The following is a 15,714-nucleotide window of genomic DNA, read 5'->3' as shown; positions in this document are numbered from 1 at the left end:
ACCGCGTTTGTTTTATGGTTGGAAAGTAACTTTTTATGGATTTATAAGGAGGTGATAATTATCGATAATGTCCATTCCCATCAAATTTTATATATTTTTTAAGGTGGATTCTATAGTGAGGGATATTCCACCGTCAGATTAAACAAGCCTACATGATCTAATTATTTACCACCATATTTGATCCAAATTATTTCTCCCTCTACCGGTAGATCTCGCTATCCAGTCTCCATTGCCCGCACCTTTTCTTCTCTCACCGTAATGTTTATGAATGCTTGCACACGATAACCCTTCAAATAATCATCAGTTTACACCCTTGTTTTACATGTTTTCAAAGTTTGTTAATGTCATTCATTACTGCTCCCTGAGTTGTAGGACGAATTTACAGTCATAAGTCCAAAGAGGATATCAATAACACAAAGCAATCAATAAATTTGACCATTGAAGCACCTTGTGAATGAAATCGATGTCAAAAGAGAAATGGAAAAGGAATCATATGCGGATATTATGTAGTATTTAAATTGTAAACAAACTATAATTAAATTGGGATATAGTTGTGATAAAAATGGTAGCTTTATCCCTCAAAATTGCTAAACACCCTAAGCTGAAGAAACTTCAATATCAAACCTACACAATATTAAATCAAAGTACGAGTTAAAATTTATTGTGAAGTTAAGGATTATGCAATTCTGGGTTTGTTAATTTTATTTGTTTTGAGTTGTTAATGATTTTGGTTTTCATCAAGGCATGAAAGGGAACGTGAACACAGAGAATAGAGGACATGGAGCAAAGATTCAGTGTGGTAATAAGTATTGAAATCTTGTAGACATATTTAATCTAACGGTGGAATAAAGTGGTTCACCGATGAAGGACTTAATTGATCCCTCACCTTAGAATCCACTATTTTTTAAATAAAAAATTACAAACTTACGTTTTTTCAAAAAAATATTTAGGAATTGAATTTTTATCTTTATATTTTCATGTACAATATTCCTAAGAATAATTTTAAATTCTTGAAACTTCCCTAAAATTAAAAGAAATACAAAAAAAACACGAAAAAAAAACCAGACGGTAGCACTAAACCGCATCTCTTTTTTTTTTGGCGGTTATGTATTATTTGAAAAAGTTTTTCCATTTTAACGGGGGTTTGACTAACTACTACCAGATTTTAAAGGGTGATTGGACATGAACCAGCCCGATTTTCAGTTCAATCAATCGAACTTTTTTTAAACATTGAAATTATTGAATATACTCAAAAATTCAAAAGAGTAGTTTAATGACATGTTACGGATTAAAATAAAAGTGATTTTAAATTTTAAAGATTATATTTTAGAGATTTTATGAAAAATCAGAATCAATTTTCTGTTTATTTACCGTAATAAAAATCAATTTTTTTTAAACAAATAATCTAGTTTGTTTGGATACAACTATACAAAAGAGAGCTTTTTGTTACAAAGAGTCCGTTTGTTATAGTTTTTTCAAAGAAAAAATCAGTTATTTTAAGAAAATAATCACTTTTAAGAATATTGCATCCGTTTGTTACAACTTTTAAAAAAAAAATCAGAATCCAAAAAAAATCTAAAAACAGCTTCAAATGAGAAGCTGTTAAAAGCAGCTTCTCAAAAAATATATTTTTTTTAGAGGAGAGAAAAAATATTTTTTAAAAGATTGAAGTTATTTTGTAACAAAAATCCATTTGATATAGTTGTATATATGCAAACAAACTAGATTATTTGTTTAAAAAAAAGTGATTTTTATCACGGTAAACAAACACAAAATAGATTCTGATTTTTCATAAAATTTCTAAATTATTTTACGTCAAAATCACTTTTATTTTAATCCGTAACAAACGGGTCCAAAATTAGTTCAACAATATTTTCTCTCTCTCCTCTAAATAAAATCTATTTTTTGAGAAGTTGTTCTTAACAGCTTCTCATTTGAAGTTGTTTTAGATTCTGATTTTTTTCAAAAGTTGTAATAAACGGATGCAAAACTTTTAAAAGTGATTTTTTTTTTTAAAATAAGTGATTTTTTTACTTAAAAAATCTATAACAAACGGGCTCTAAAACATTTTAAACATTTAGAATGTAAAAGGAGACAAGGGAAAAAAGAAGGTTTAATAGCAGTTTTGACCCTAAGTAATAGAAAATTGCAATTTTGTCTCTCTAACAAAATAAAATACAATCCAGCCCTTAAGTACGGCCTATTTTGCAGTTTGGGCCCAGACCAATTTTGATCAATTCAATGCTGATGTGGACGCCATGTGTAATTTTTTTTAAATTAAAGCATTACACACGTGACATTTTAATTTATTTTTAAATTAAAAAATTACACATGTGACATCCACATCACCGTTGAATTGATCAAAATTGGCATGGGCCAAAATCCCAAAAGGGTCGGTACTTATAGGGTTGGAATGTATTTTATTTCGTTAGGTGACTAAAATCGTAACTTCCTACTTAGAGGGTCATAACTGCTATTAAAGAAGAAAAAAAAATGAAATGTTATGTTTATACTAAGTCTTGAATAAAAAATAAATAAACCCTAATGAATTCGTGCATTCAACCTCTAAATTGTATCAACCTAAATTGGCTCATTTAAATTATTTACATTATATCTTTATGTTCCACGTATATTGAAAATTTCAAAATATAAGTGTATGGTATGCATTTTTTTTTTCTTGTTATTGATGATATTTGGTAAACATATTTTACATCATCATAATAAGAATAAGAACTTTCTTGTTGTTGCTCAAACTTGCAACATTGTGTATTTCGATATTAGCTAAGAATCAAGTCAATTAGCAGCATATGTGACATGATCGGAATTGTATTCAGCTATGCAATTGGCCTGTCTTGGCATTTCTTGTGCTAAGGTTTGGTCTTCATTTATATTTATAAAATGTTGGAATTCTGCAAGAATTATTTAATCAAAGACACAAACAAATGCATTTCCTTAATAAAAAAATAAGTAGACAAATATACGTGTTAATTTCCCAAGCAAGTCACAGATATACTTTCTTTAGAAGGAAGAAAAAAAAAAAAAACTAATGGATTGAACCAGCAGACTAGTATAAAACAGTCATAATCTCAATGTAGATTTTATCCTATCAAATTATGATTTAAATAATCAATTTAATAATGATATTAATTAATGAGCTAAACCTCATAAATAGAAAGTGATCATTTTTTAATAAAATATTCATCCACATCACGTTCAATTTAGACACCGACCGACCTCGTGAGACGTAAATGCAATTTCATCGGATAGGATTAAATTTTCTAGTCAGAAGGCCCATTTCATTGTACTAAACTACTAATATTATTATTATTTTTTGATTAATTCTTAGTCCCCCATCATCCTGTCTCGTGCTCTAAAACTTTAGCTTCAACATTTTGAAATCTAATATTGAAATTTCAAAAGTATACTCAGGCCCCATCACCATGTCTCGTGCTCTGTTTCTGGTTTATCTAATTAAAGTATTTCAATTTACCTTGTTCAAAAAATGTATTTAAATTTACAATTTAAATAAAAAATTAAATAAGTAATTTTTTTATTATCTCGAAGTAGCTATATATCATCATCCAGCCAAGCTATAACGTTACTTGTTAAATTCATTTTTAAAATAATTCAATAACAATGAAGAAGAATTCTATCTTGCAAAGTCAATTATATCTTATCATGTAGAAATTTATTCATATCTTTTTTTTTTAGCAATACTATGACAGTGAAATATGATTAAATATATGTACAAAGTTCATCATTTCATTGCCGCATAGTCATTTGTTAGTTCAAGTTTGAGTGGTTAAGTCACACAATGATTATAGATGAGTTTTTTTTAAAAGGAAGTGGATATAGATGAGTTAAATGTTGAATAAGAAAAGTGACGCCTTAAAGATTATTAGTGTAAATGTGACCTCCTTCTCTCTTGTCTTGTGGTACATTAAAAGTTTTCTTTGAGCCTTAAGGTATTTTATGCCTTAGATGAGAACATAGCGAGTCAAGGTTCAAATTCCCCCAGTACTATGAGAATTGAGAGGTACTTGCATAGTGTTTAACATGTCTAAGAACGTATCCAAGTGGAAATTAAATTTTTAAAAATAAAACTAATACGAAGGTAAATGTAAATTCCTTTAAAAGTGTTCTTTGAGCTTATAAATCGGGGCACCATTTCGACACCTTCAATTTTTTTCATAAAAAAAAAAGGTTGCATAATTTTTTAAAGCTTATAAATATATAAATTATATTCAATTTTTAATCCTCCAATAAATGCCTTCAAACAATGATCCTTCAAATGTTTCTGTCGGTATTTTGTCTCTATTTTTTAATAACTCAGGTGTACTCTTTCTTTTTTTAGAATAGTTTGTTTTGCAAGCATGTTTAAAATATTATATCAAAGTAAAAGAGCAAAGGAAAATTAAAAGGAGATGCTTTCGTAAGATTTTTGATCTACAAATGATCCTACAAGTAATCAGGTATTACAAAATAAATAAATGATCCTATACTTTCTTAATATATTTTTAATGTATTACTATATATTATGCTTTGTTTAGAAGAAAGAACACATAGTTGATATTGTTGCCAGCCTGCCACGATCACGGGGCAGGACTTAGATTATGTGGACAAAAGATATGAAAGGTACCTTGGTTTAAGAATTTGATTGCATATATAAAGCATGCGTGGCTGTGGTAAAGGATAGAGAAGAAAACATCATAATCAAAGTCAAAGAGTGTGCATGAATAGTTCAATTTTTCATGGTTAGAGTTTATTTCCTGAAAAATAGGAATTTAAATTTGTTTGTGGTGGTACATCTTCCTTAAATAAACACATAGATTTGTCTCCTAGTAAATTACTATATGAAGTGTATATTATTTGCTACATAAATAAATAAATGCTCTTCACTTTCATATACTTCACCTTTTCCATTTCATTTTCATTCTAATCTACAAAACATAAACAATATAATAAATTGCCATTTTTATCTTGTGACTTATAATCTTCCACCTTCACTCAAGTTCTCTTTCTTTCTACCTTCTTTTCTTCCCTTTAGATTTCATATTTTGTGTCCTTTTTAATTTGTTTTTCTTCTTTCGCTTCGAGTTTGTACAATATTTTAGGCAAAATTACATCAGCGATCCTTTAACTGTTTCGTTGATTGTGAAACAGGTTTTGTTTTGATTGGAAAAAAACATTATGGATTAACAATTTCAGTTTTGGATATGAAGATGGGAGGATCTTATGATGCATCATCATGCAATGGAGGAGAAGCAAGAAATAAAAGTCTTCAAATAATTGAATATTCACCATATGATCCATCATGCATCAAATTATCATTTTCATTACCTTGGTTTGATGTAAGAGTTTTTTATGTAAGAGTTAGTGGAATTCAAGTGAATGAATCCACACCACAATTTCTATATCTTCATCATATACCTTTAAGTCTTGATACACTCTTAGAGGTAAATGGTGTTAGAAGTAGCATGAACAGTGATGAAGATTCTTCAATTCTACGAAGGGATAGAATTGATAAGAAATCTGAACAAGTCACTTTTGTGAATACAGATAGTATAAGATTAAATGGTAGCATGAAGTTTGAGGTTTGTGATAAAGATCAATGCATTCTCTCCTGTGTTCTTGAGATGAAAAATCATGATAATGATAAGAGATATTGGAGTATGAATTGTGAAACAGAAATGGCATCTAATAGTGGTTTTTTCAAAGGAAAACATGTTTCTGTTCCTGAAATTGAGGTTTATGTTGCTGGTTGTTTCTCAGGAAAACCTATAATCTTAACTAGAACACTGCAGATCAATTGCAGGAAGAAGCATAATAGGAAAATGTGCATGTTGGATGTGATTCCAGAATATGAAACATCTGAAATTAAGAAAGATGTCTGTGATCATGATCATGGACTTGATTCACAGGTAAAATTGCACAACTTATAAGTGCGTGTTTGGAATCACCGAGTTTGATGAAATCACAGTGATGTCGTGATTTTGTTGAAGCATCTAGCTTTTTACAAAATCACGGTGGCACAATGTAATCATGTCAGACCTCATTGTCAATCCAAACATGCACTAATTTGGTGAATATTCCATTTGGTCTATTAGGGATATCATAATTTTCACTATCATGGGATATGCTTATTTCTTTTACCATGCAATTTTTGTGGATAATACAAATTACTAGGTATGAAGTTAATGACTAATTGACTATATTTTTGGAATTGGAATAAGATGTGGCATATTCCCTTGATAATACTGATTTTTTTGTATAAAGCATGTTCTATGGCTAAACTTCTGTTTGCTAGAATAATCTAATGCAAGTTGTTTATTAATGTTATCTATGTTTTGGTCCCTCTAATTTAGTACCTTTAGATATTGGTCCCAACAATCCTATCCTAGACTGTTGCATGGGGAGGCTCAAACCACAATACACATATCTTTTATTAACTATTGGGAACTACAAATTTAACTTATTATTTTCTGTTTTGCATTCTCCAATGTCCCTTGTAAATAGATTCTGACCTTCCCCATTAAAGGACAAGTACTGGTAGTGGGGAGGCCTTATTTTCTGCTATGAAGCACGTACATAGTGACGAACATGGGACACGACACGAACACTAACACATCAACACGGATAATAATCTGAGAAAATGACATAATTAAGTGTAATCATAGGTGTCGTGTCTGTGTCGGACACCGACGCATATCCGACACCAGAATACCCTTAATCCGAGGAGTGTCCATGCTTCATAGATTTTCTCTATGTTGTATCTCAACATCTTCATGTGTGCTTCAAGACTTTATGCTCTCTGTCTCAGATATAAACAAAAAAGTCTATCTATTAGATTGGATCAAATGCATATAATATTTTTATTTATATTTAAGACCAGATGAATGTACAACTAGAAGGTGTGAGTTGTTAAAATGGATTGACAAAGTCTAGTCAAATTGCACCAAAACTTTCAATCTACTCCTTCTATTATGGTACAAATTTGTTGATATTGAGTGTGATAGTAACCTAAATTCAAGAGAAACATAAAATTATATTATTCATTGAAATAAACATATTACTGAAGGAAAACAGCTATTCAGAGAAGAGTTAATTCTCTTTCTGTCTAAACCATAAGGTTTTTTGACAAGATAATAACCAATGTCTCCCCTAATGGTAAGTGTCTCCTTCTTATAACTACCTTTTCTCTCAAGCATATTGACCACATCAGCAATTGTAACTATATACATATATGGTTAGTCAATAGACCCCTCAATTTTGCTCCTGATCAGGTTGTAACTCCCGATCGGCTATTTTTATAAATGTGAGTAATTTTGAGGGGTCTATTGAGCAACCATCAAATACATATTGGTGCCCTCTATTCGGCCGATTTATTTGTCTAAGGTCCAAATCCAATACCTAACATAGTATTTGCTTTTAGAGCTTGATTTTTCATTTATGTTTTATCTTCTCAGGAGTATCTACTTAGTATTGTTTACGCATTAATATATACATGGATTTTCTTAGGAATTCCATCAAATAGCATTTATTTACCATTTTACTTTGACTTAAATTCTCCTAGTATTAGTCCTTCAACTACATATATCTAATTATAAAATGGCAATAGAATTTCCAAGTACTTATGAGTGTCACAATAGCAATAACTTTTATGTTAAGCACCTATTATATAACTTAGCTTGTTTGGTTTTGGTTCATAGGTAACTGAGTACAGAAGCTTCAAACCAGAACAAGAAGAGCATTACAACAACATGTATTGCCAAAGGGAAGGATATATAGATATGGAAGATGGTGAGCTATCATGGTTCAATGCTGGAGTAAGAGTTGGTGTTGGAATTGGACTTGGCATCTTTGTAGGAGTTGGTATAGGGGTCAGCCTCTTGGCACGTTCATACCAAACAACTACTCGTAGTTTCAAGAGGAGGTTCATATAATATAACTCCTTCTGTAAGCTGAAATTTATTTGCTTGATAGCTCAAAGTCAATTACTTATCTACCACTAGGTAGTGCGCATTATGTGTGAGTGTTGTAAATCTCGAGATACCGAGTTTGATTCCTAGATATAAAAAAGGGCAACTACTTAGAAGTTCCCTTGTTTAGCACACAATCTTTCATTTTCTGTGCCCTTCAAAGGCTTTTAAAGAAATGTTCTTGTTTTGTTTTGAAGGACAGTGGAAAAGTTTAATTGTTGTCATTGGAATCATAAAACACTTTGTATGAATGTGGTTCTATTGCTAGGTTGTAAGTAGCAACCAATGAAGATTGACACAAAATTCACACTAGTTTTAATTTGAATTCAAATCCAAATTTTCTCTTTAGTAGTCAATATGTAAATTTCATAGTAAATTCTTGTTGGAATTGATGATTCTTTCATGAGAGTAAATTTTACATGAACCAAAAAGAAAAACTTGTAAATAGCACATTTGTATGAAGCATGTTTCCATCTAGGTGATCAATTGACTTTTCTGTGAATCTGATGCAAAATTGTTAATACTCGAAAATTAAAATGGCGTGGAAGTTTTTACAGTCAAGTAATTACTTATTTAATCATATCAATATTGCACATTGCCATATTTTCAAAAATCACTCAGCTTGAGCTAATCTGCTAGCAGGTAACAAGTGTACTATTACTACATCGTGATGGAATAATAAAGCTGTTACTTATTATTAATTTGCCTGAATCGAATGGCTTTATGATAATTAATACTTATAACTGCACTAAGTTAAAACAAGGTTAGATTTCTCAAGTAGCTGGAGTTTCACTGCAAACTGGTTCTGGAGCTACCTCTGCTGCACAATGCCTGTGGTTTCTTAGCTTTTCGTCAGTGCCCCAATAGTCTGCACATTTCAAATCATCCTGAGCCATTATTTTGGAAAACTCCTCATGGTTGTAGTTCAATATGCTTTTTCCACCTAGTTCACTTGGAAGATTTTCGTCGTCAAAGTAAGACCTCATGAGTTCCACACTGTCTTTGTTCTTAGGGTACACAAATTTCACCTTATGAAATGTCTTGTTATCCAAGAAATACTTCACTATCTGCATAAAAATAAGTACAAACTTTAACTTTTTGATACTAAAACGCAATAGAATCAGTATTAGATTTATATTTAAGGGTGAAATTTGAAGATTTGGATCCATCACAGTCGCGAAATTATGCAGTTGTTGATCTAAACTATCAGATCAAGATCCGACACTTTAAGTCCTTACATTTTGTTTTGGACCAAATTTACCAATGTCGAAACGTGGACTGTCTAATCTTGATTCGGCGGTCCAAATCAAGTGACTGTGTCATATGTGTGATTCCATTGATCAAGGTCGGACGACAGTCCACGTCCATACTGTGTTTTGGACCAAATTTACCAAAGTTAAAGTGCGAATGGTTCGACTGTCCAAATCATGTGATTGTGTCAAATGTGTGATTCGCTCAGACCAAGATCAGATGGTTCACGTCCGACTTTGTGTTTAGGACTAAGTTCACCAAAGTCGAAATGTAGACTGTCTAATCTTTGATTCAACAACAGTCCAAATCATACGACTGCATCAAATGTGTCATTCCCTAATTGCAATGAATTTTGATCTGGAATTTAAGGATATCAATAGTAGTGGCCATGGAAATTAAAGATGACAAACCTTCCAAAAAGCTTCAAAAATTCGAGGAGGGTTATAAAGAAATGCTATGCCAAGCCTCTCAGGATAGTGATTCTGGAGAATACTGATGGTCTCTCTGGCTGATTTGAGGGGAACATTGTTGGTAATTGACCACCCAGTGAAGTCTATCAACCAGGCCATTTGTTCTTGCCCTGGTGGAAGATTAAGCATAGCATTTTCCAAAAGATACACGAGATGCTTAATCTGATTGTCTATTGAAGAAGTATTCTGCAACACATCAAACATTCAATTTCTATACCGTATAAGCTCAAGGATGGACTCTGTTTGGATAAACAACTTAATTAAGCACTTATATTAATCACTAATCAAATAAGTGCTCATGTATAAGCCATTTTTATAACAAAACATAAAATAAAGTCAAATTGTTTTCATAGAAGTTATTAGTTCTTTTCATAAGTTGTCCTGAAGAGCTTATGGAAATAAACTGAAACTAACTTATGAACATATCATAAACTGTTTCCATAGCTCTCCCAACCAGTTTCACAAGTGTTTGTGTCAGTGGATAATCTCAAATAAGTCAATACAAACAAGCCTATAGTGAAACCAAACATCTCAAAACCATGATACCTGCATTCCAGGTCTCAAAATAAGAACAGTCCTTCCTTGTCTGTCATGAAAACCTGCTCTATACATTTTACCTGTCTCTCCTTCCACGGCAACCTCATCCTGAATCATCATTTACATCGCCTTGAATTAAATTAAGACAATATTTATGCACCAAAATCATCAAAACAAGATCAAACACAAAACTCACCCAGCGGATTTCCTCAGGCTTATAGACTGATCTCCACTTGAGTGTCTCTTTCAACATCTTCTTGGACTTGTCGACATTCCAATTTCGAGCTTCCAGATATCGCTTCAAACAAGCATCGGTGCAGTACTTCAAGTCGTGTCCTGATAAGGGTCCAATTGCAAGCTTGAGCTCTTTAATCTGGTTTCAAGATTTCAATATTCAGAATCAGAACCATGATGTAACCCAACAAAGGTAATAACTAATAACATAATAGAACATAACATCACCAAACAATAACTTGCATATATCGTTCCCCTTTTCAATGTGCCAAAATTGATTCCATAGGTATAGAATTTATTCTGAAATGTTTAGCTGTTTTCGAGTAAAATTGATTTTGCATCCATAATTGATTCTAACTTCAAACTAGAATTTGATCTTTACGCCTCTACAATTGATTTCTAAACTAAAATCTATTGTTCAACTCACCTTTACACGAATGAATCCAAACGAAGATCATTTTACATTCAACTCACTTTTAGTCAGAATCAATTCATTCAAAATCAAATTTTGTCACCGCAGAACCAACTTACCTTGGATTCAGCATAAGCCTCTTTGTTTTGCTGGTCTTGTTGAGAGCCGCCCCAGAGATTAAACATGGCAATTGAAGATTCTTTTCACTCTTTACAACCAAATCCTATTTCAATAACAATAGAAAACAAAACCAAAACAATTATTAACAAAAACAAAATTATTAATATTCTTGTCTCAAGAAGCTCATAGATCACACGAACAGTATCCAATAAGGAGTATAATTTGTTTTTAAATTTTTGTCATTATCAATCTATAATGACAGAAGAATATGTACTATTGAAATATAATCATTGTAACAGATCCAAAAAATAAAAATAAAAACAAAGAAAATTAAATTATATATTTCATATTATGCTTAGCCAACCTAACATGCATAAACAGAAATCACAAGTTTGTGACAGAAAATAAAATAAAAATATATGGAGAGTGAAAGAACATAGAAGAGAACCTGTAAGGTATAGATTTTGTTTCATGTCATGAAAGTACAGGTTTCACAAGAAAGAAAGAGTGAGGAAAGAAAGAATAGATGTGCATGTGTCATGTGTACAAAAAGATGGTAAAGTATTTTTTCAATATTAATAAAAACAAAAACATATGACACTGCCACATTAACCATAGGGAAAAAAATAAATATAAAATGGTAAAGTACTTCTAGAAAGAATTGCGGATCTGCTTTTACACACGGGTGCCCTTGATAGTTGCACCTTTTTAACATTAACATCTTCGTTCCTTTTTAATTGTCACATTTTAACTTTTTATACCAACCAATACACTAAATATATTTCAATACTTTTGATACAATAATTTATGTTTTGCCTATAATATCCTTGAATATTTAATATCATATTTCATATACTTTTCTCTCTCCAATAAAATTACTAAAGGCTTTATAGAAAAAACAACATTTAATGTTACATTAAACTTTGAAAATAACTGCTAATTAGAAATAAAAAAAATCTGCAAAAGTGACAGTTACACCCGAGATTTTCAATTTATTTGATAGTATAGGAAAAACAACATTTAATTTAATGTTACATTGAATTATGATTTTTTTTTCCTTTTACACCATGTTAACGGCTTGTAATTTCATTTGTGAATTTCATATCAAAATCATTCACACAATAATTATATTTATTTGTCAACTTATTAATAAATAAATTTAAAATACTATTTTTTTTGTCAAAAATAAATAAAATACTATTTGGTCACAAATAGTACTACACAATATAAAAATGTTATAATATCAATAATATAATTACTAATCAAAGAGTAGTAATTGTCATAATATCAATATAATCTTGTTTGGTAGCTGTTGGCCCTTAATGAGTTTCACACTTTGCTTCCTCGTTAATTTTATTTTATTTTCAATTGTAGGTATTATTATCCTATGCTACTAGAAATATTCATACCGACCTTCCAAAAATATATATATATATATATATATATATATATATATATATATATATATATATTCATACCGTGTTGGAAAATGGGTATCGTATTGAATCATAATATCGCTTCTTTCACACAAGATAATAATTGCTTGATATGTCATAAACTTTTCATCTTACTTTAGGAGAATATAAGGTTGCTTTATGGCTTGATGAGAAAGTTAACGAGTATTTTGTTAAAGAGGATGATAATTTGATGAATAAATATATTCGGAAATAGTGTTCGAATACGTCACCAAAATAACTTCAATAAAAGATAAAAATAAAACTTTGCATGAAATTCCATTTTAGTAGTATATGTTAGACAAGAAATTCATTTTTTGTGGAAAATTTATAATGTGGTGACAATTGACTGGTAAACTGCTTTCTTATTCTGAAATTCTAGTTAGATATTTTCTTTTCTGGTTTATTAAAAAAGGAAAGTTTGGTGATGGACATTGTATTGTGGTGTTGTTTGTCACTTTCAATCAGTCATGAGAAAAAATCCAACCCAAGCATATAAAAATCTTTAGTACTCAGAAATTTCCACCACAAAGTAGATAGTACAGTATGTTGATGCTACCTCTACAAAGGAAAGGTCCAAAAGAAAAAGGTCAAACAACTTTGTTGGTCATTGCTCTCTAACTTTTGTTTGCTTTTCTTCCATGATAAAAATAACACAGAGAAAGGACTAAATTAATCATAGATATCACATGTAGTATCTCTTAAGTGTTAACGATCTCTACAACATGAAATCGTGATCCCTTGCACTGAAAAGCACAAAATACTCACATATTAGTGACAAGAGGCAATATTGAAAAACCAAATCAGCATACAAATCAACTAAACGATCAATCATACTGACTCAATAGAGAAAAAGGGATGAAAAATACTAACCCAATAGAGAAAAAGGGAACATGCAGAATTGTTCATAACTTTCACTACTTAAGATTTCTTACCAACTAACTAATCACTTGCATGCATGATATTTATGCCAAGTATTTAACAAGCTTGACATCAGTATTATTTCTAAATGATTAAATAAAAAAAATATCATTTATAAATTATTTCACAATATTTGCCTTAGAGAGTGAAAGTAACCTGCTAACTTACTCTTAAACTCTCTTCAATTGTACACCTCTTAACACTATCAAGGCCTTTCATACATGCCGCCACAACTTGATTTAGCGGACATATGAAGATGAGTGCTAATTGCTATGCATAAACATGATTGACAAAAGTCGGATCCAGGTGGAGTCGAACCACCAATCTCCCATACAAAGCAGTTTGGGGGCTCATTCCAATACGAGCATATGGATCCATCATAGGGTTCAGACACATCTAATAACAAATTCATTATAGTTGAAAAAGCCGGTTTATTTGTATGTTATAAAATGGCCTGTTCATCCAAACAAATTATCATGTGCGACTGACAGACTCTCAAGAAAAAGAAAGCTACCTTACACATCACTCTGTTTTCAATATTCCTACAATAAAAATATCTTATTAAAATTAATTGTAAATCACGGGCCTAAATTTACAGATCATTCTTTTTTGAAAATTATATCATAAACTGAAGTTTATTAAAACATTTTTTGTCTGAGGAATAAAATCATGAAATTCCATTTTATCCCCTAAAAAATACTCTGTCTCTCAGTACAATAAATAGGAGTTCATCGGTACTTCTAACAAGAAATTGTGCTTCTCCATTGATTTTGTTGAGTGAATTGTCTACCTGTCAATAATTATATTATAGAACACATCTTCATTCTCTTCTTTCTTTCATTCCCTTTTCTTCATCCTCAATGAATAAATAAATTCACTTTGTCATGTGATGAAGAGTAGTGAGTTAGGGTGTATGCCTCAATTCCTGCTACTCTGAGATATGCCGCAGCTTCTAAATTATAAACATGGAATATCCGATTTACAACCAAGTGATATCAAACACATTTCATGTCAACTAGCATCTGCATTTTTATCTATTGTCTTCACAAAAGAAGTTAACTGTCAGATAATTTGGATGATCCAATACCAAATCAAGTCTGTTATTATAAAGATTTAATGCTTTGAGCGGAATGAAAAGGTACAAGCATTGTTGGCAATCACAAATCACAGAAAATAGCACTATAGCAGTCTAATCTAACTCCGCTATACAACAGTGCTATAGCACCACTATTTAACAGACACCGGGTATTAATATGTTTAACACTTATAAACACAATACCGAATCGACGGTAATCTTGTGCTCATCTGAGTCTAATTGTAACATGTGTAACACTACAAAATCAAGTGCAGGCTCCTACAGTTGCAAACAGAAATTTGATTGATTTCAAACATATCCTATGTGTCATTTAACTGTGAAAATTTATTTCTAGAAATCACAAAATATATCCTAAATGTATCATTTAACCACAAGTTTATTTCTAAAAATCGCGAAAAAATGGTAACGGATATAAATAATAAAATATTGATGTAAATATTGCTCGTGACTGTCTTAAGTGAATAGAATGAACATATCGTAGAGTTCAATTACAGAAATAGCCTTCAATTCATAGCCTTCAATTTTAATCAATACACCACAAGTAATGCCACAAATTCAGGTTAACAACATAACCATGCACCTTGTCATCGCACTGTGTACCTCAATGTGTTGCCGATTATGTTTTGTTAATTAGAATCTTGTTATTAGTATGTGTGGCGCATAATAGTAAAGGAAAGCAACATAATAGAAAAAGAGAGGCTAGGAGAGACAGAAGAGGCAAGACACACAGCAGAGAGGGGGAGAGGCCAGGCAAAGAAATAGAAGAAAATGTCTCCAAACCTATCTCTCCCTCACCTCTCAAAACAAAATAACTATAATTTTATTAAGATATTTCAGACCTGGCATGCAAGCGCACCTGACATGGCAAAGATCCCTTAACTAACACAGAAACAGAACAAGTACCTTGTGTTGATGTAGTATACGCTCACATGCTCACAAGGAATAAAAAAACATACCTCCAACAAATTCTGTATATATACTTCATCGAATGCCATGAACCAGCTGCAACTGTCATTCGGGATAAAAACATATACCTCCAAGGCTTCCAACAAAAGCATCAAATGACCTTCCCTGCTTTACAAAATCTTGATCCTCTAGCAGCAATCAAGTCTTCAAATTTCACTTTTACAAGATGTGTTCCAGGTCGCACAAGCAAAGAGTGCATAACTTGAAATGGTTGATAATTCCACACATTAACAGACACGAGAATCTCAATAGTGCTTAAGGAAACTTTCTGGTT

At 31.3% G+C, this 15,714-nt stretch overlaps 2 protein-coding genes across 2 annotated transcripts; one reads left to right on the top strand and one right to left on the bottom strand.

Moving 5' to 3' along the window:
- The first annotated feature begins 4,636 nt into the window (after positions 1-4,636).
- Positions 4,637-8,392, top strand: LOC25482130 (uncharacterized protein At1g01500). The gene is made up of 3 exons (XM_013610638.3): positions 4,637-4,754; positions 5,164-5,921; positions 7,710-8,392. Exons 1-3 carry the CDS (start codon positions 4,733-4,735, stop codon positions 7,941-7,943), a joined length of 1,014 nt encoding a protein of 337 aa, XP_013466092.1. The 5' UTR covers positions 4,637-4,732; the 3' UTR covers positions 7,944-8,392.
- A 135-nt stretch (positions 8,393-8,527) lies between these two features.
- LOC25482129 (phosphatidylinositol transfer protein 3) lies at positions 8,528-11,593 on the bottom strand. Its single transcript, XM_013610634.3, has 6 exons — positions 11,452-11,593; positions 11,003-11,106; positions 10,434-10,610; positions 10,247-10,345; positions 9,641-9,886; positions 8,528-9,046 (listed from the first exon to the last, which is right to left on the bottom strand). Exons 2-6 carry the CDS (start codon positions 11,066-11,068, stop codon positions 8,753-8,755), a joined length of 882 nt encoding a protein of 293 aa, XP_013466088.1. The 5' UTR covers positions 11,069-11,106; positions 11,452-11,593; the 3' UTR covers positions 8,528-8,752.
- Between the last annotated feature and the right edge of the window lie 4,121 nt (positions 11,594-15,714).

The sequence above is a fragment of the Medicago truncatula genome, chromosome 1 (genome assembly GCF_003473485.1).
Source record: "Medicago truncatula cultivar Jemalong A17 chromosome 1, MtrunA17r5.0-ANR, whole genome shotgun sequence".
Taxonomy (NCBI): domain Eukaryota; kingdom Viridiplantae; phylum Streptophyta; class Magnoliopsida; order Fabales; family Fabaceae; genus Medicago; species Medicago truncatula.
Note: the sequence above shows the minus strand (reverse complement) of the source record. Positions and strands in the feature narration are given on the sequence as shown.